General features: G+C 36.9%; 3 protein-coding genes across 4 annotated transcripts; 1 reads left to right on the top strand and 2 right to left on the bottom strand.

Annotated features, from left to right (window-relative positions):
• Window positions 1-1,053: 1,053 nt before the first annotated feature.
• LOC106310462 (extradiol ring-cleavage dioxygenase-like) lies at window positions 1,054-2,255 on the bottom strand. 2 transcript variants are annotated; one of them, XM_013747697.1, is made up of 3 exons: window positions 1,981-2,255; window positions 1,428-1,804; window positions 1,254-1,344 (listed from the first exon to the last, which is right to left on the bottom strand). In XM_013747697.1, exons 1-3 carry the CDS (start codon window positions 2,215-2,217, stop codon window positions 1,335-1,337), a joined length of 624 nt encoding a protein of 207 aa, XP_013603151.1. In that variant the 5' UTR covers window positions 2,218-2,255; the 3' UTR covers window positions 1,254-1,334. The 2 variants fall into 2 exon arrangements, with proteins under 2 accessions (XP_013603150.1, XP_013603151.1); XM_013747696.1 differs by having other exon boundaries at window positions 1,054-1,804.
• A 381-nt stretch (window positions 2,256-2,636) lies between these two features.
• Window positions 2,637-4,577, top strand: LOC106308707. Its single transcript, XM_013745838.1, has one exon. It carries the CDS (start codon window positions 2,637-2,639, stop codon window positions 4,575-4,577), a length of 1,941 nt encoding a protein of 646 aa, XP_013601292.1.
• A 4,325-nt stretch (window positions 4,578-8,902) lies between these two features.
• On the bottom strand, window positions 8,903-13,669 carry LOC106308706 (putative F-box/LRR-repeat protein At4g15060). Its single transcript, XM_013745837.1, is given in 8 exon segments — window positions 8,903-9,097; window positions 9,186-9,254; window positions 10,074-10,144; window positions 11,975-12,236; window positions 12,321-12,461; window positions 12,558-12,920; window positions 12,922-13,468; window positions 13,653-13,669. Coding segments are annotated over 8 exon segments (1,665 nt in total).
• Between the last annotated feature and the right edge of the window lie 8,089 nt (window positions 13,670-21,758).

Genomic DNA, 21,758 nt, shown 5'->3' with positions numbered 1-21,758 from the left:
AATAACAAATACTAAAAATAATTAATTTTTTTTTAAATAGTTTCAAAAAGAATTTTCTGATTTCAAAATAATTTTTTTAAAAAATCTAAAAATAAAAAGTTCTAATTCAAAAACATATTATTCAAAAATAACTCAGATTTTTAATTATTTATTTAAAAAATTATCTATATTTAAATATCTATAAAGTAAAGGTATAAGACTTTTTTACCTTTTTTTGAAAATATGCATTAGGTATAAATAATATCATATTGATAATTTTTAATTAAAATACCAAAATAAATAAATATTTTAGGTAATCTTAAGAGAGTTTTTTATAAAAAAAATATGAATTATAAAAAATCATGAATTAAATACACATGTATAAATATACATATGTATATGTAGAAAAATATACTAGTATTATTATTAGATAGTATGATTACTTAGAATTTGTAAAAAAAAAAAAGGTAACATAAATGAGTATTGACACTCAAACAACACCCTATAAGACAAATAATTTAATTGTGAGATATGTGTTTTTTGCATTTTTATGTTTTTTGCATTTTTAAGAATTAAAAATGACAAGAAAAAAATTTAACAAAGCTATTAGCTATGTATAAAAAATATGTCTAGCCACACATTTTGACTATCTTCTCACCAATAAGTGTGGTCTAATATAAATATATCCCGCCTTTCTTTTTCATTTTAATTAATTATTGTTTTGTTTATGAAAATTAATGGAAAAGAAGTAAGGTGAATGGTAACATATATTCATCCCCGCCATGCGTTTTACTCGGATCAAATAATACATTCAAGGCCTTATCAATTTCTGACAGATTCAGTATCCACTGTTTGTGTTTCAAATGTTTACAGAAATGCTTCTGTGTAATGACTAATGCCACAGAATCCAAATTAGTCAGTCTTATACACAACATTTCAGCCATTTTCAAACATCAAAGTGAATCCCATAATATACAGAAACCAATCTACATTAGAGCATCCTCTATGAAGAGTATCTTAACCCAAGTCTCTCACATATATATATATATAAATATTTTTATTATTTGAGAGGAGTTTGTATTTGCATACAAGGATTTGGATTATAAGAGATAGGTGAAATACACAGTGCTTACATTAAAGTAGTCACACAGCAAGTGAAAGGAGGTAAAGATGAAACGTTTCAAAGGGAAGAAGAGAAGCTATAAGAAGAATAAGACAGAGTCTCAAGTTCCCAGCTTGTGTGGATTTGCTCTGCCTTCGCATCATCACCAGCTGCACCCATGGCAACGTGTAATGGGTAGAAATGCTCTGGCCATGGATGTGCCATTTTTGCATTTGGAGCTTTCTCTTCCCACTCATTCACATCTCCATACATGTAAAAACATAAATCATCAATGATTCCTATAAAATTAACCGGAAAAAAAAAGATTCGGAACCTTAACTTATACCTTCCTTGAAGGAGAGAGTCTCTGAGCCAATGATCAAACTCCAAAGCCCAAGGAACTGCTGAGCCATTAGTGATACTAAAGTCAAGCTTCCTCAAGTTATGAGTGGCACTTCCAGAGCCAATGATAAGAACACCTTCTTCTTTCAGTGGAGCCAATGCTTTGCCCATGTTGTAATGGTAAGTCCCGGTTTGAGATGATTGAACAGAGAGTTGACAAACCGGTATATCTGCATCTGGATACATCAACATAAGAGGAACCCAAGCTCCATGATCAAGTCCTCTCTCTGTATCTTCATCAACACGCTTCATTCCTCCTCCCATTAGCAACTCTCTAACCCTTTTCGCCAATGCAATAGCTCCTGGTGCTTCATACTTCAGCTGCACGAATCAAAACTGACCCATTATGTAAAGATTGAAACTTTCGAACCAGTTGATGAATCTTTTAAACGATCAGCTATATGGGTCCGGCTTAGGACAGAACCTTATCCATATTAGAATCAGGTTCAGACAAAAGTTAAGGTTTTTTTTTGTAAGAAAGAGGAAGAGGGAGAGACCTTGTACATGGGATCAGGGAAACCATTGAAATCATGGATGGTAGAATTGTGGAGAACAGTATTGACGGATGGAAACTCGGTGTCCCAGTGAGCAGAGATGACTAAAATAGATTTGGGTTTGTGTTGAAAAACTTTTCCCGACCATGACTTGAAGAACTGTCTTGCCTCCAAGGTGTCATCTATGCTCAACATGGGAGATCCATGCGATAAAAAGAATGTTTGGTTCACTTTCTCCATTGAATATCTGATGTAGCCTACATCCTTATTCCTCTATGATTTGGTTTCTTTTTGTTTTGTTTTTAGATAAACATTAGTTTTCCTTAATAGATTAGGATTAAGACTTAAGGATAAAGATTAGATTCTAATCCTTAAGGACTTAGGACTTTTCACCTTGTTATATATAGTGATCTCTTGATTTGTAAGAGACACAACTTGATTATTAAAATTTATAAAACTTAGAACTTTGTGTTAACAACTCTTGAATCCTTATTTTCGGGCATTCTTAAGAATTCAACGGTATTAAGAAGGCCAAGATAACGGGTATTCTCAGAATTCAACGTTACCTTTGCATTATCGGTTACTAGACAGTACTTCTGCTCCGTCAATTGGTATCAGAGACTTAGAACTTCAATTTTTTCGATTGTTTCGATCTTGTGATGGCTCCTCGACCAGGCAAAGAACCAGCTAACGACTGGACACACTTTCAACAATTCTTGGAAGACTTTCAAGAAAACTTTCATGATGAAATCCGCAGAACTTTGGCTGACTCAATTCAGGCTGGAGTTCAAGCCGGAGTTCAGGCCGCATTAGCAGTAAACGCAGAAAACGCGCCAATTGCGCCACCCCCTCAACGTCAGCGACGCAACAACAACCTGATATTTGAGGAACATGAAGACGAAGACGTGGAAAATCCTTTTGGAGATCAAAATCGTCATCAACAACATCATCGACAACGCCAGAACGACGACGATCCTCGTTGGACTTCGGGTATTAAAATTGAGATCCCAGAGTTTAAAGGAGGATCACAACCGGAGGAGCTACTCGATTGGTTTGTAACCGTCGATGAATTCATCGAGTTCAAAGACGTTCCAGAACAGAAGAGGGTGCCTCTCATCACAACACGTTTTCGTGGACATGCCGCTTCGTGGTGGAATCAACTTAAACTGTCACGTACACGACGAGGGAAAGAAAAAATCACATCGTGGGACAAGTTAAAGAAGCATCTTCGCAAGACATTCATTCCTTACAATTTTGAGCGTCTTCTATTTCAGAAATTACACAATATACGACAAGGTTCACGCTCCGTGGAGGATTATGCTAACGAATTCTACCAGATGTTGACAAGAGTCGACATTCATGATTCTGAAGATCAGTTGGTAGCTCGTTTTATTGCAGGCCTACGACCGCAGCTACAGAATATGCTTCATCAGTTTGATATGTGTTCTGTCTCAGAAGCACGCCAACGAGCATTACTTGTCGAGCAGCAAACTTGCCTCAGTACAAACCAATGGACAGGTAACTCCCGACCTCGTAACACAACAACATCTGACGACACCAAATCTGCGAATACTCAGACCGCAACAATGACTTCGGGTTCCAAAACCACTACCCACGCGGACGAACAAACAGACGCGCGACCTTCACGCCCTAATGCTCTCAAGTGTTTCACGTGTGGCGAACGGGGTCATATTCAGACAGCCTGCCCAAATCGTGGCCGCAGAGGCTTACTTGCTGCTGATAAAGAACTCGCCGGGGATCCTATTTATGATGAAGAAGACGACCAGTTCGATGATGTGGAGGAGGAACAAGTCAACGGTGATACGGGAACTTTCCTCATGATACGAAGAAATTGTTTTGCTCCGAAAACAAGTGAAGCTTGGCAACGGACATCATTATTCAGCTCTACGTGCAAAATCAAAGGAAAATTATGTCGGTTCGTGATTGATTCGGGTTGTTCAGCAAACGTGGTCTCAGAAGAAGCTTTCCGCAAACTCTCACTCAAACCGGAGGCTCACCCACACCCTTACCGCCTCCTTTGGATGCAGACTGGAGCTGAGGTATACGTTTCTCAGCGCGCCCTGGTATCTCTCTCGATCGGAGCATTCTACAAAGACGAGCTTTATTGTGACATCGCCACCATGGATGTATCTCACATTATTTTAGGCAGGCCATGGCAATATGATCGAGAAGTTATCCACAATGGCAAAACGAATACCCATTCATTTTTATTCCAAGGACGTAAGATCACTCTTCTTCCTTCGCCAGATACTAACAACACGATCAACTCTACTAACCCTGCATCGTCATCAAAACAAAATTTGATGATTATCTCTAAATTCCAGTTCGAACAAGAGTTACAAGAAGCTCGGCCACTCTTTGCCTTAGTCTCGGTCACCCCTACGCCTCCACAACCATCTCCTTGTCCACCTGCGTTTGATCCGATACTCACCGAGTTTGAAGATCTGTTCCCGGACGAGTTACCAGCAGGATTGCCTCCACTCCGAGATATTCAACATCATATAGACCTGGTTCCTAATGCGGTCTTGCCCAACCGAGCGCACTATCGCATGAGCCCGGAAGAGCATGAAGAGCTTTGACGCCAAGTTGAAGACTTACTAATCAAAGGCTATGTGCGTGAAAGTCTCAGTCCATGTGCGGTCCCAGCACTTCTCATTCCCAAGAAAGATCGTTCGTGGCGCATGTGTGTCGACAGCCGAGCTATCAACAAGATTACAACACGCTACCGGTTTCCCATACCACGGCTTGATGATCACAAGATTATAACACGCTACCGGTTTCCCATACCACGGCTTGATGATCTTCTTGATCAAATCGGGAAAGCCTCTATCTTTACAAAATTGGATCTTAAGAGTGGCTATCACCAGATTCGTATTCACCCAGGAGACGAGTGGAAACCCGCCTTTAAGACTCGTGAAGGGTTATTTTTAGTGGTTAGTAATGCCGTTTGGATTATCTAACGCACCAAGCACTTTTATGAAGGTCATGAACCAGGCTCTGCGGCCCTTTATTGGTCGTTTTGTTGTCGTTTATTTCGACGATATCCTGATCTTTAGTACCACGATGGATGAACATCTCTCTCATCTTCGCAACGTATTGATGGCCCTGCGAAAAGAAAAGTTATTTATAGCAAGACAGAAGTGTGAGTTCGGTGCTTCGGAGTTCCTCTTCCTCGGTTATGTCGTCTCCGCGAGCGGTCTCCGTGTTGATCCTCAAAAAGTTGAAGCAGTCGCTTCATGGCCTACACCAACTACAATCTCAGAAGTTAGAAGTTTTCACGGCCTAGCATCATTCTACTGGCGTTTCGTCTACAATTTCAGCGCCATTATGGCACCAATAACCGACTGTATGAAGAGTGGTTTGTTCCTTTGGACAGAAGACGCAGCTCGGGGTTTTACTCTTATCAAAGATAAACTCACTTCGGCTCCTATCTTGGTCCTCCCGGACTTTGAAGCACCCTTCGAGCTTCATTGCGATGCTTCAAAATTGGGCATCGGCGCTGTCTTAAGTCAACGTGGTCGACCGGTTGCATACTACAGTGAGAAACTGGCGGGTGCTCGTGGTCGTTACAGCACTTATGATATTGAATTCTACGCAGTCGTCCAGGCCATCAAGCATTGGCGCCACTACCTGGCTCACAAGGAGTTTATCTTGTTCACAGATCATGTGGCTTTGAAGTATTTGGGGACACATCTCGACATGCCTCGTGGACATCCTACCTGCAGCAGTTCACTTTTCGTTATAAAACATCAATCCGGGAAACTTAATAAGGTGGCGGATGCTTTAAGTCGCAGACATGCTTTGGTATCTACACTTCGTGTTTCAGTCTTAGGGATGGAGTGTTTTGCAGAACTTTACCAAACAGACCCGTTCTTTTCTCCAATCTTACGAGATATTGACCTGGGTATGCGTCGTGACTACACCTTGGTCGACGGTTTCATCTTTCACAACAATAGGTTGTGCGTGCCAGACTGTAGCTGGCGGTTGCAGATCGTCAAGGAACTCCATGGGGAGGGCCACATTGGGCGGGATCACACACTTAAACTCGTGACTGATTCCTACTTATGGCCTACACTTCGCCGAGACGTAGAATGGTTTGTACGGCGATGCGTTACTTGTCAACAAGGGAAGGGGCACGCCTCTAATGCAGGTCTTTATCTACCATTACCAATTCCAACGCAGCCGTGGAGCGATATCAGTATGGACTTCGTTCTTGGGCTTCCTCGTACTCAGCGTGGCCACGATTCTATCTTTGTCGTAGTTGATAGATTTTCCAAGATGGCGCACTTTATTCCCTGCAAGAAAACAACGGATGCTGTCCAGGTTGCTCAGCTTTTCTTTTGCGAAATATTTTGTCTGCACGGCCTTCCGTCGTCGATAGTGTCTGATCGAGATTCAAGGTTTATTGGGCACTTTTGGCGTTCTCTCTGGAAGTTGTTCAAGACAAGCTTAAATATGAGTTCTGCCTATCATCCCCAAACCGACGGTCAGACCGAAGTTACCATCGCAGCTTAGGAAACATGTTACGCTGCTTGGTGGGCGACAATCTCCGTTCTTGGGACTCTCTTCTGTGTCAAGCAGAGTTCGCTCGTAATCATGCTAATAACAGAAGTTTGGGTTTCAGTCCTTTCAAGGTCGTGTATGGAGTTCTTCCACGGGCCCTCTGGCTTTGTCGGTTCTTCCTCGGCCTGCCGCGTTCCATGGCCGAGCAGTCGAATTGATTGATGAAATCGCCCCTGTTCACGCTCAGGCTCAAGATAACTTGCAAGGTACAGCCATTAAATACAAACGTGCAGTGGATAAACGGCGACGGGAGGTACATTTTGAAGTTGGTGACTATGTCTGGGCAGTGCTTATTAAAGAGAGGTTTCCAGTGGGTCAGTACAATAAGTTGAAGCCGCGTAAGATAGGTCCGGTCCAAGTCATTCAGAAGATCGGTCCTAATGCATATCGCTTGGCTCTTCCACCGCATATACGCACTGCAGACGTTTTTAACGTCAAACATCTCTTCATGTTTGAACTGGATGACGACATCTTATCCGGATTCGTGGACGAATCTTTCGTACCGGGGGAGACCTGATGTAGTGTACATCCTTATTCCTCTATGATTTGGTTTCCTTTTTGTTTTATTTTTAGATAAACATTAGTTTTCCTTAATAGATTAGGATTAAGACTTAAGGATAAAAGATTAGATTCTAATCCTTAAGGACTTAAGACTTTTCACCTTGTTATATATAGTGATCTCTTGATTTGTAAGAGACACAATTTGATTATTAAAATTTATAAAACTTAGAGCTTTGTGTTAAAAACTCTTGAATTAGGGGTGTTCAATCCGGATATTGGTTCGGTTTCGGTTCGGTTTTTTCGTTTTTTTCGGTATTTCGGTTAGTAAAATATAACTACCATTCTAAATCCATATTTACTTCGGTTCGGTTTGGTTTATATACCGCCGGTTTTCGGTTTATTCGGTTTTATGCCAAAACATAATTATTTAGTTTGGGATCATATTATATAAATTTTAGAGTCATATTGTTATCGCAGTCATTTATTAAAAATATATTATATTTTCAAATAAAAGAACAAAAAAATAAAAACGCTTATACCTTCAAATGAAATAATCAAATCTAGAATTAAAATCAAAGCTCGAAATTTTGAAAATAAAAATAAAAAACAAAAGAGAAGTATGAAAGAAAATGTTTCCACTCTTTCATATTCAGTGTTCATCAAAGTCATGATTCGTCGAGTGAAACTCTGTTAGTTTATAAATAAAAAAAAACATTGTGAAGAATTTTTTCTAGTTATTACCTATCAAATTTATAACCTTCAGTTCAATTTAATCAATGATAAAAGAAAACAAAATGATTAAAAGAAGAAGATTACGAAAATAAAAATCCTCAGTTACGATGAATTGTTATTTAATTATATTTTAAGTGTTTTTCAAATTATGATTCTTTATTACTATAAAAATATGGTAATAATTATTAACAAAAGAATAACTTATATAACAAATATATTTTTCATGTGACGTTACATGTTTTTACTTTTGATCGGTTTTGTTCGGTTTATTCGGTTTAATCGGTTATAAACCAAACCATATCCAAATCCTACGGTTTTTATAAAATCATATCCATTCGGTTTATATGGTATATACCAAAACCATACCATATTGTCTATTTCGGTTCGGTTCGGTTCGGTATGGTTCGATTTTACCATATTGGACAGGCCTATCTTGAATCCTTATTTCCGGGCATTCTTAAGAATTCAACGGTATTAAGAAGGCTAAGATAACAGGCATTCTCAGAATTCAACGTTACCTTTGCATTATCGGTTACTACACACTACTTCCGCTACGTCAATATCTCTGTTTTTCTTCTGCTCAACTTCAGTTTCTTCTCTTTGTGTTTAAAAGGTTTGACCAACTGCAATGTCGTTTGTTTATTTTGTCCCTTTTTTAAACGTTTTCACCAACTCGAGTTTGGTTTCTATCTGTCCCTCCCAATTATTTTATTCCCGTCGTGTCAAAGGACCCCACCCACCTGATCCACTACCTAACTCATCATTTTCGACCAGACCCGTCTTCATCTAGGTCTTCTTTTTTTTTTGTCAGCATCTAGGTCTTGTTTATTTGTTTAAATCGTGCATTTGTCTTCTTTTCAGGCAAGTGTCAGTGTGTTTTGGTTGGATGTAGCCTTACTTGATTAATTTGATATGAAGTGAATTCTAAATAACCTTTTTAGTCTCATACATGATAGAGGAGGCTTAGCTTGTGTGTGTGTTTAGATAAGGTGTTAAAGGATGCTTTTATATCAATGACATAAAGCTCACATTAGAGATACAACATTTCAGCCATGTTCATACATAAAAGGAAATCCCATTCTTTACAGAAATCAATATAGAATATTTTTCATGTTCTTATCAATTGCAACTCAGCTCTAATGGAAGATCTGTGTTGTTTTCTCATGTTTGGAATAGCTTTTACCAAATTGCTTCGTGAGACAAAACTTAATCTCCTAAACAATCCAGACATGTTACTATAGCTGCTTGATGAAACCTGTAGACTGTAAGTGAAGTTGGGAGGAGGCCTGAAATCGATTTGACCCTGCACAGGAAGTACAATAAGATCACACTCATCACATGCTTCTAAAATCGCTTTAGAAGAGTTTATAATGTAAGGAAGCATAATGTACCAGCACGGGAATGGCTTGCTGGTTTGTGAAGAAGCTATCCTGCACTGGTGCTATATAATCCAGTTGTCCCTAAGAACCAAAACATGACAATCCTTTATCATGTTACATTGATTTATACTTAGCACATAGTTGCGTGATGCTAAGTATAAATTCAAGCATCTATGTAGATATAAATTTCCCACCAGGTTTTGGATGGTTCGTTGGTTTACGTAGTAGCTTTCATGAGGTGGTTCCTTTAAATTTAACTTCATGTTCGAAATTGAGCTGCAGACTCAAGCCTAGCGAATAGCATAAAAATTGGAGATTAATCGGGAATTAATCTAGAATTATTTTTTATAGTTTTAATAAATATATAACGATATATTTTTTTTACAGAAAAATTACGAAATCATAACGGTCCGGTGGTTTGAGTCTGTCTTGGTTTGTAGAAAGGTCGTGGGGATCGACACTAGAGGTGTTTGGACTCTTTTCTTAATATTTTTTTGTCATTAATAACGGATAATTGACGAAAGTATCCCCTTCTTCTTCCCCTCAATTTTTGTCTGCAGTCCAAAATTCCGCCGTCAACAGGTATTCTTCGCATTTCTCATCATCTTTCCTGTTTAATATACTGATTATTATCGAAATATAACAAATCTATCAAGAAAACATGATTTCTAACGCAAAAAGTAAAAAAAAAAGAACTTTTTAAGAGGGCCGAGGTTTTAGCCGAATAACACCAAATTGATGCGTTTGCTTGCCGCCGAGCGTATAATCCGCCGTAAACTCGGCCGAGTTGTCCGAGTTTTTCGAACATATTTCAACTACATCAACATTTAAAACAGGCTTAGCTAGTATAGATGTAAAACCGCTTAGCCAGGTTTATAATAATAAACTAACATAGCATACAAATCCTTGAACGTTCTGTTGAGGTCCATAGTAACCATTGTTGCTCTCATTCCCTCTGAACATATGTTTTCCTGCACAAAACATCACAAAAACCACAGTAGAATGTTTAAACTATAAATCCATCTCCAACATATCCTACTCTTATATCAAATGCAGAAAAAAATATTAAGAAAAGAACAAATGTGAAAGGCAAATGTGAAAAGGAAATGGGCTTATGAGCTCTTAGTAAAAGCCTTGTTGGCTTTAATGAAAGGAAATAAGAAAGTCCCACATCGGTTAAAACTTGAGAAGTTGTGATGTATATATATGGTATCACACTCTCCACGCGCGTGTCGCCGCCGCCGTCTGGCCGGCTTAGGTCGTTAGGCCCAATAAGAATATATTTTATGGACCAAGTTAAGCTCAACGTTTTGCCATTTAATTCCCTAATAAAAACGGCATGCATTTTATTTTAAACAACACGTAGTTAGTTTAAAAACAACATGCTGTCTCTCTTCTTGACGATAAGTTTAAACGAGAAAAGATCTTGCGGAGGAAGTTTCGTAACGCTTCGCCTCCGAGATCCTCGTGAGATTTCCGCCAAAGTGCGTACGTGCTGCATCAGTTACGGAAAGTGGCTCGCCTTCTCCTCTTTAAATACTCGCCTCTTCTTCATTCATTTTTATTACGTTTTACATCGAAACCAACATCAAAAATTTCCTTAGCGTAAGTCTTAAATACGAAAGTGTTTCGTAGAGTTTATAGTTCGATAGGGCGATCACGAGTGAAGTGTGATTTGCCTGCCATGGTTGTATCCTGGGACTCGGTATTTGTACAGTTTCGTACTAACGGAGCGAATATTTAGAGTTAAGGAAAGAGATTATATCTCGACTCCATGTTCATTTGCGAATACAATTTCTTATCGTTCTTGTATTCGCTCTTTACAATAGTTTATTTCCTTAATATATCGCTTTTATTATATCGTTTATTTCAGTCCGGTTATCCGGTTTCTACACACATAATATGTGAGTATTTTCTTTTAAGCCATTGAAACTAAGAAAATGAACAAGCATTACAATAAGTAGCTTTAGATTGAAGAGAAGTTTCAACAAAAGACCTAACTTTCGTTTCCTAACAACAGTCTTCTTTTTTGTAGCTTTGACGCCTGCTATTACCTGGTAACTTATCGATTACTTGTAAACCACGTAACAATGTCGATTACAGATTCCCTAAGCACTCAAGAGACAACGATGATCCTCACACACGAGTACACCGTTACTCTCATACGAATCTCCTAAGAGATCGCCTCAAGACACTAGTCTCACTAGCTTACAACAATCTGATTCTCGATACCCTTTTCCAACAACAATACAGAGTATTTATTTATTCAACTATCATAACTGCCAAAGACTCTCTCCCTATCCGAGTCTTTGCTCCTTCCTTTCCTTCCTAATTTGCCTTTGAAGGACCACGTCAGCAGTATCTGATTCTTCCTTTGGCCCAAGCGTATCTATCATCTTCTTCTTGAGAACCATTAATAAGCTGGCTATTAGACTCAGTGATATTGTTTCTAGCATTATTTAAATCAACACAATTTTTCAGGGTCTCAACCAGTGTGTGTAATACGATCTTGTATTTTACTTCTGACACACAACCTTCCTCAGTCAATTCAATGGCTTGACTGCACAAATCGTTATACAGATGAACTCCTTAACAAAATTTATCAGTTTTTAAGATGAATAAGGGAACGAGAACTTTAATGTTTCTTCAAAATGCATATACTATTGTCCAAGTCGGAAAAATAATCTGACAATAGGCATATAGATATATGTCTACATAATTGACAATAGGCATATAGATATATGTCTACATAAATGCATATCAAATACGTCAGACAAATACGAGTTGGCATGTTTTTGAACCTCTAAAAGAAAGTGACAAATCTTGTTTCGCCATCTCAAGTTTATCCTCTTCTTGTTGACAAAACGGTGGCCGAAACAAGATTTTAGCAGCCTTTAAGCAGCGAGCATTTCTCAAGATATATTTCACCAGATCTATCTCTTCATGTGATCCATACACCACTGTCCACTTGAAAGTTTCAAGACTTGCTAATAAACATGTAGGAACACAATCCAGTTGATTCTGCCAGGAAACTGGTGCATCCACTCTAGAATATGTATGATCCTAAAATTGAAGAAAAGAGTTTTGTCTTAAATACTACAGTAAATTATAACACCAAAAGGATAGGTTTCTATCGAAGAAACTTACGTCATTCAGATATACCTCAAGGTCTCGTAACAAAGGAGAATCTTTGAGTAACCGGACAAGTACTTTTGACCAATTTGAACCACATGAACATAGCTTTAGATGCTGAAGCTGGTCAAAGACAATACCCTCATGATATAAAGCCTGCACACAATAACAAAGGCTTCCGCGTCAAGAAAACCTGGTTTGATGTTCTAAAATGAGATTGATAGATGGATGGAAACATGTTAAACATGTTACCTCTTCAGTATTGACTCTAATGCATAATGAAAGCCTCTTGACAGCTCTGATTGATCTAACAAACTTGTTGATATCAGGGTATGTCGATTCAATATCTGCCTCCTCCAACTTAGGCGTATCTTCAAGATAGTAGGAGTAATTACTATCATCATCACGTGCATATTCTTCTACATAATACAGAATATTGAAATACTTCAAAGAAGGAGTGTTTATCACAAGCCCTTCAGAATGATCAGATCCTCTAGATATCTTTAGGGTTAGTGTCTGCAGGGACGGGACAATTACACTCAATGTAAACGGCGTATTATTGTCATCCTTATTATGTTCCACAACTAGATCCTCAAGAACAGGGCAGTGAGAAATTAAGAAGTTGGTGAAGAGATTTTGCATTTGAGTAGAACATACGTCGAAGGATCAAAAATTTAAGGGAGGGGAGAAAAACCATACGAGGAAAATTCACGAAAATCTTGCCCGTAAGTTCCAAGATCACCAGCGATTTACAGGTAAACAAACTACTCGGTAATCCAGCTAATTCATAATGCATAGATGCAAGTGTGACACTTAACTCATGGACGCATCTAGACACTGCAGTTAAAACCCACTTCTCGATATCGTCACTGTAGATTGGATCAAATCTGTTGCATACGTCAAAGTTGAGACGTAAGCTTTCTATGACTGGAGCTTTATGTAATGGCAGACTGAAATCGATAAAGGAGTGTAATTTGTAGCGTTCTTCCTCTGAGTATTCGCTATCATCGTACTCAAGTTTAGGCAACCACATCCAAAGAAACTCCCATCGCTTAGATAAAATACTTGTGCTTACGGCAACTTTCGTTGGAAGAAACGATAGTACCTTCAAGAGCAAGTCATCAGGTAATTGACTGATCCTGTCGTCCATATATGACTGTGGGCTGAATAATACTCATTAGATGTAAATGTTACAATATATATAGCTATTACAGAGAGCTTAGGTTAGAGCTAATGACACTTATAACCTTAATTACATACTAGATCTCGAACCGCGCAACCGCGGGTGTTTGTTTTATTATATATATATATATAGAAATTTTGTTTTTATATTAGAGAAATTTTTACCACTTTCTTTGTACCATTATTTTTGTTTACCATCACTAAATATACATTTTCAAAAATACATTCTATATGATAAATAAATATATATAAAATTAAAATAAAAAATGAGTAATTCCCTAGGATAGATCTAAAAAAGTTTTTATCACATATATAGACATTAAAAATAAAAAATGACTAAAATAGACTTAAATGTTTTATCAAAAGAAGCAAATATATTTTTATATCCCTAGAGTTAATTAATCTAGACATTAGGGTTTAGAGTCAAGGGGTGGGGTTTAGGGTTTAAGGTTTAGGGTTAAGGGTTTAGAGTTTAGAGTTTAGGGATTAGAGTTGAGGAGTGGGGTTTGGAGATAGGATTTCAAATTTAAAAAAATTAAACACTTAGTATTAGTTATTTATAAATATGAAAAATAAACTATTGAATATTAAATAAATAATATTGATATATGTTTTTAGTATGTTAGGTTTGAAAGTATATTATTAAAACATATGTTTATATCATTTACCACCCGCAAACGCAAGTTTTCGGTTGGTAGCGGTTGTTGGTGTTTTGTAATAATAACAAAAACATTACAAGTTGCTATAAACCTCTAAAATTCAAAAGCTGGTTCGAGGTAGCGTTTGCGGTTGCAGGATGATAATTTTTTTTAAAAACTTTCTAGATATAAAAAATAAAATATTCAATCAAAATTTTAGATTGAAATAATATAAGTATTAAAATATAACTATTTTAATTTATATTATATTATAAAAACTAAAAATATATTTTCTATACCTTTATAAATATAATTTTAATATAAATTATAATAATATGATTTTAAATATTTTATAATTATATAAAATATAAATATTGTTAATTTATTATTTAACCACTGCTGCATTTGATAGTGAACCAGTCATAAGTATCCCGCAAACGCATCAGTTTATAATCGTTTTACCAGTCGTACAAATCTCTTAATAATGTTTATAATCGTAGCCATTTGTATCCGCAAACGCCTGCAACCGATGCGGTCATGTCCTTGATTCAAACATTTATACTATTAGGAATGGACTTGATATAAATATGAGTACACATCTATGTTCCTCGTTTACGTATATATATATGTATATAGAAAATCATGAAAGAATATATTTTGAACAGATTTGTTTTTCTTTTTGGAACAAATTTTCCTTGAACTATAATTTTAGGTTTCTACTTAATGGAATGAAATCACGTGATACATAGAATATACGTACAAACAAATTAAAAAAAAAAAAAATCATTAACGATATTTGCTTAGATTCAAAGGTATTGTTTCGAAAGATATGGAGGATTTATTTCCAAAGATATGGCTTATAATTAATTAACTTTTAAATGTATTTTCGAAAAATAAATGTTATGAATCGAGCATTTATTTTCGAAAGATACATGTTTTTAGGTAAATGAATATACCCGTATTTTGTGGCCAATAAATTATGATATATATATATATATATATATATATATATATATATATATTATATCCGATTTTAGTATTCACCATCTTCATCTTCTCCAAATGCTTACTGCGTTTAGTTTATAACGTAATAATTTTTTTTACAAAAATAGCAGTGTTCATGTCTAATACTAATTACAACTTAAAATTTTATTCGTTGTTATTCTTTCTTCTAAATTTTAAATAACCCATTATTAAAAGAATATACGAATCGAGCAATTTGTGAATTGACGGAATAAATTACTGCATATCAATAGTTAATGAATTGAGGCACGTCATGGTGTAAATATGAACCTGACAATACATAGAAGAAACATGTCAAAGGCTAACAACCCACGAAACTTTTTTTTACAACCCAAGAAACTTGTGGATGCTGTAAATATTACTAGATGTTGTTTATGTTCATAGAAGTCTGTTTAACGCAGTGTATAAAACAGGAAAATGACAAAGACATGAATTATGACACAAATCAAGTTTATAAAAGAACAACTGATGTTGTGCAAATATTAAGTGTGTTCGTTTATTTTGTATTGACTAAAACATAATACACGACTTTGGTGTATATGAATAAATACAATACATCTACTAACAGTTGTTTATAATGTGGGGTTTAACGTAATAATAACATTAATGATACTATTAAATGTAATGAAACTCTAGTGATTGTTCATTTATAAAAAAAATCACACATGAGTCAAAGTTGTGACTTCTGTTTTAATATAATAGATTATCTCCTATACACCCCCTCAAGATGGAGGTACTTGAGTAACACCAATCTTGTTCATGATCTCTTTAAACCGAATGCTCGTAAGTGGCTTGGTTAAGGCATCGGCTAGCTGGTCTCGGGTAGACAGGTGTGTAACACGCAAAGCTCCAGATTGTACGTTGTCGCGAATGAAGTGAAAGTCCAACACAATATGTTTCATTCTGGAGTGGAAAACCGGGTTTGCAGCCAAGTGTGTAGCACCAATATTATCACAGTAGATGACAGGTGTATCTGGAATGGAGACACCAAGCTCAGAGAGCAAGGAACAAACCCAACGAAGTTCTGAGGCCGTGTCTGCGACCGCCCGATACTCTGCCTCCGTGGACGAGCGCGCCACATCTTTTTGCTTCTTTGAAGACCAAGATATCGGATTGCCCCCAAGATAAACAACATAAGCAGTGGTTGAGAGATAATCATCAACATCGCCAGCCCAATCGGCGTTTGAGTAAGCATGTAAGATAGTTGGAGAGTTGGCGCGGATGAGAATACCGTGAGTAGGGGTGCCTGCAAGATACCGCAAGATTCGTTTGACAGCTTGCCAGTGAATGTCTGTCGGCTTATGCATGAACTGGGACAGTCGGTTAACAGCATATGCAATGTCTGGTCGTGTGAAGGAAAGATATTGGAGACTGCCAAGAACCATTCTGTACTCACTTGTATTGATAAGAGGCGTGCCTGACGTGAGAGATAGCTTCGGTGCAGGAGTCATTGGAGATGAGACATGACGAGCTTCAAGCATGTTTGTGCGCTTGAGAAGATCAATCACATACTTTTTCTGAATCAGATGAAGCCCACATGAGTTCCTTGTTGCCTCCACACCGAGAAAATAACTCATATCACCCAAGTCTTTCAACGAGAAACGTGAAGCAATAGCGGTGAGAAAACGTCGGAGAAGAGTGTTGTTGTTTCCAGTTATGAGCATATCGTCGACATAGACGAGAATGTACAAAACATCTGTACCATGTCGATAGATAAATAGTGACGCATCAGCAAGAGAGTTTTGAAAACTTTGGGTGACGAGGAAGGCACGAAGTTCCTGATACCAAGCTCTCGGAGCCTGCTTGAGACCATATAAGGCCTTGCGCAGGCGGCAGATGTGGTGTGGAAGATCCTGATCAATGAAACCAGGCGGCTGTGCAACATATACTTCATCATCGAGTGTTCCTTGGAGGAAGGCATTGTTTACGTCGATTTGACGAATGGGCCATTCTTTTTTGACCGCAACATGTAGAACACTTCGAATGGTGGTCGACTTGATCACCGGACTGAAGGTTTCGGTGAAATCAAGACCATATATGACTGTAGGCTGAATAATACTCATTAGATGTAAATGTTACAGTATATATAGCTATTACAGAGAGCTTAGGTTAGAGCTAATGACACTTATAACCTTAATTACATATTATCTCCTATAGTCCATATATTCACAATGATCTCAAAGGTTCTCTTATCGTTCGGAGAATAAGAGAGCTAGATTTTGTCCGAATAGGCAACAAGCAAGAGCAGACGCAGACGCAGACTAATATAATAGATAAAGGAACGGACGAAAAAATCTTAAAATCGTCTTCACCAGGGATGGATGTAATATATTTAGGTCAGAAAATGTATTTAGGCCTTCAATTATTATATTCTTATTAAAATTAAGGAAACTTTCCTTGGGACATTTTAACTTAATTATTTTGAGGGATGAAAGTATAAAAGTCCAAAATTAATAAATTAGGTTTCTTTTAAATTAATGACACTAGATTATTATGAGAATATAATCTTTAGTTCTGTATTTTATTATTCACATATTATCATTTAAATTATTAAATTATATTTAAAGATCTGTATTTAACAATTCAAAATTATATTCTTTTGTAAAGTTTAGAGGGATATTGATAAATATGTATAATATCTTCATAAAATTTTGGAAATTTTTCATAAATGTGTATTTAAAAGTATATTCTTAAATGTGTATTCATGAAAGCTTTCATGAATATATATCATGAATACATTACTGAATTTGAATTATTAACAATTATTAAATATGTATAACATCTTCCTAAAGTTTTTTCGAAGACTTTTATGAATTTGATATCTAAATTTTATAAAGATATTATACATATATAAAACGCATCTTTGTAAATTTTCAAAAGATATTATATATTAAATAATATTCTTTTTAATTTGCATATAAATAAAATTCACGAAAATGTCTTACACATTTATGAAGAACTTCCAAAATATACAAACAAGTTACATTCAAGAAATTGATTTACACATTTATGAAGACATTGCTAAATTGAGAAAAATGTTTTTTTACAAATTCAAGAAGATATCATATAAGTTCAGGTACGTGTTCGGTGGTTTTAGTTTCTTTAGCTATCCCTTGGTTTGTTTTCTTTGGCTTCTGCGGTTAGGAGGAGCCAGCCACTACAAGAAAACATTAGTTTAATGAGGATGGTTTTTTAAAGAGGCTTTACGAGGAATTAGCGAGGAAACACGTTTCGTCATTACTCGTTCGTCGTAACACATATTTCCTCGCTAATTCGTCGTAAATTAGCGAGGAAAATATTTCGTCGTAAAGACGAAGTAATCATTTCGTCGTAAAGACCACGTAAATATTCCACGTAAGGAGATCGCTATATTTCCTCATAAATACCTCGAAAGGAGTTCCTCGTAAATTACACGTAAATATCTCGAAAGTATTTCCCCGTAAAATTCACGTAAATACCTCGAAAGTATTTCCACGTAAAATACTCGTTTAACCTTCCTCGTCATTTCCTCGTAAACTTTCCACGTAAATAAGTCGTAATTTAGCTACGAATTTTCTTCATTTTTTTATTTTACAGAATTTAAAAATATAATTAAAAAGTTAATTAAAATTATTTAATTTATTAATAAAATTATAATTTAAAATAAACTCCCATTCCGGATTTGTGGCCGCAATAACGTCCAAGAAGCCCTCGACTCTACCCACACGAGATTTGGTCGCGGGCAACTCGTTATGCAGCTGAGCGGACTCTCTACGCAGCTCCGTGACTTCATCATCCCGTCGCTGACCATAAGACGATGTCGCTCTCGGAACATCGTTGACGGAACCAATACCCAATGTCCGTCCCTTTTTTTTAGGGACAACCTTAAAAACAAAAAATAAATATTGTTAAGAAAATTTAAAGTTAAATTAAATGAATAATAAAAAATTAAATTTTTAGAAAATTTACCTCCTCGTAAATCTTATCCACCTCAAGTGTGGATAACGTGACGGGTAATCCGTCGGTAGACTGCTGGGTCAGTTGGGTCTGGCGGTTTTCAACCCGAGCAACCACGTTGTTGTAGATTTGCTCGGACTCGCCATCTACAAATACGCCCGCCTTGTTCTTGTGGGTCCTCTCGTAAAGTTCCATAAGAGACGGGAGATGTCCCGTCTCTTTGGCCTAAAAAAAAATTAAGGAAGTTAGAATAAAAATATATATATTAAAAAAATTATTTAATAAAATATTTAATTACCATTTCCATACGGACACCGGCGTGGGGTTTTTGGCCCGTAGTATGAAGCATCGGTCCGTTCCCGTGCTCATCGACCGTGTTATGGGAGTTAGAGCAAGACTGGGCAATTCTAATGGAATCAGGAAGACGCCAATAATGGATGAGGCCATCCCACACATCCGCGGTGAGCTCAGCGGGTTTGTCACGCTCATACCCCTTCACGATCCAGTCACCCTTCCAATTGGAGACCGTGTCCAACAAGCGAACTTTCGACTTCGCGTAAAACGCTTTCCTCACCCTCTCAGTGACCCCCAAGGCCCAATGATATTTTTGATGTGGAAAAAATTAAATAAATTGTTAGTTTTTTTAAAAGAAATATATATAAATCATGAAAAAAATAAAGTATATATAATTAATTAATAGAAAATTACAGCGTAAATTTTGAACCACGTCTATCTGACGTAGTGAGGCGTCTTACTCCAGTTCGGATGTGGCATGGAGAAGTAACTTTTGATCGTGTCGGTTACGTCCGATGCAAGACATCCGTCAACCCCAAACCTGGAAAAAAACAAATTTAAAATAAATTATTTTTTAATATTATAAAAGAATTTTAAACGAATTAAAAAAAATAATGTAACATACCACAGAGTCCCGTCCGGTCGGTCGGGGTCGATGACTGGTAAACCTTCTCTGCCTGGGAGACAGTGTACTGCGAGTAAGGAGCACTCGAAGGCACCATCAAATCGAGATGAACATCGGCGGGCATCGGAGGAGCCATCGGAGGAGGCACAGGAGGAGGCATCGTCGGAGGAGCCATCAGAGGAGGCACAGGAGGAACCGATGGTGCACTAGAAGAAGGCGACCGAGAGACTCTCTGAGAAGGCTGAGTCTCGGAGACAGTCTCCGGACCCAAAGAACCGGGAGCTGAAGAAGAACCGGGAGCTAAAGAAGACGACAGGTCTAAACGGGAGTAAGTCTGTTCTTTCGAATCGTCTGGAAAAAAAATTTAATTTTTAAAATTAACATCAACAATATAATTCCCTACATTATCCACCTAATCAACACTAATTAACATAAAACATGTAAACCTATCTAAATTTCCTATACTAACCACCTAATCTATACTAAACTAATCAAATTAGAGGGAAATTAGAGAGACTTACCATTGCTACGAAATAGAAAGGAAGTGGAGAGGAAAGAAAGATTGAGCGCTCGGGAGTATATATAAGATTACTTATCCTCGTTATTTTCTCGTAAAGTTACGAAGAATTACAAAGGCCCGTGTTTTATTGTATGAGGAAGTAGCGAGGAATTACAAAGGCCCGCGTTTAGCTTTACGAGGAATCACAAAGGCCCGTGTTTTATTGTACGAGGAAGTAGCGAGGAATTACAAAGGCGCGTGTTTTATTGTACGAGTTTTTACGACGATTAAGCTTACGTGGAATTTACGAGTCAACCTTTTACAAGGAATTAGTGTGCCCCGCTTTTCTATAAATACCTGCAACTTTTCTTCTCAAACCACACACAAACTCACAAATCACACACAAACTCATAAATCCCACCCTATCTCAAATCACACAACTCAGCAAAATGCTTTTCAAATTAGAAATATTTGAAAAAAAAAGGAAGAGAAGAAAGATATTGGAACACATGTGGGCTAGACTTACGTAAGTCTCGCCACATGTGATTCCAGTATCTTTCTTCTCTTCTTTTTTTTTATAGTTTTTATTCTACGAGGAATTAGCAAGGACAGCTTTCTTATTTTTTTGGTTACGAGGTATTTAAGACGATTTGCGCTTACGTGGAATTAACGAGCCCCGCTTTCTTTCTTTTTTCGTCGTTATTTCCTCGGTGGCTTACGAGTGCTTTACGACGATTTCTTCTTACGTGGAATTAACGAGCCCCGCGTTCTTTATTTTTATATTTCGTCGTAATTTCCACGTTTATTTATGAGGAATTAACGAGTATTATGTTTAAATCCCTTAAATCCGAAACCCCAATCCTTAACTATTAAACTTAATATATTCTTTCACCTCAATCTATTCTTTCTATTCCAAACCCCATTCCTTAACTTATTATCTCAATATCTTATTTATAAAACAAACTCCCACATTACCTTACACAAAATCAAATACATCAATCTGATACATCGACATTCTCGTCATCACTAGAAACATCATCATTTTCATTAAAATCGTCTTCAACAGCTTTCTCTGTGGCATCGTCGGTAAGATCTTCGTACTCGTGATTATGCGGATCAATGAGAAGGATGTCATCAATTTCTTGTTCAGGTTCCTGGACTTCATTTATCTGCTCTTCTTGCAAAGGTGGTTTTTCTCCACTGATGATTCGTCCTCGAGGTGTAACTTTGATCACGGCTAACCAATTTATACCCGA

Source organism: Brassica oleracea, chromosome C8 (genome assembly GCF_000695525.1).
Source record: "Brassica oleracea var. oleracea cultivar TO1000 chromosome C8, BOL, whole genome shotgun sequence".
In the NCBI taxonomy this organism is placed as follows: domain Eukaryota; kingdom Viridiplantae; phylum Streptophyta; class Magnoliopsida; order Brassicales; family Brassicaceae; genus Brassica; species Brassica oleracea.
Note: the sequence above shows the minus strand (reverse complement) of the source record. Positions and strands in the feature narration are given on the sequence as shown.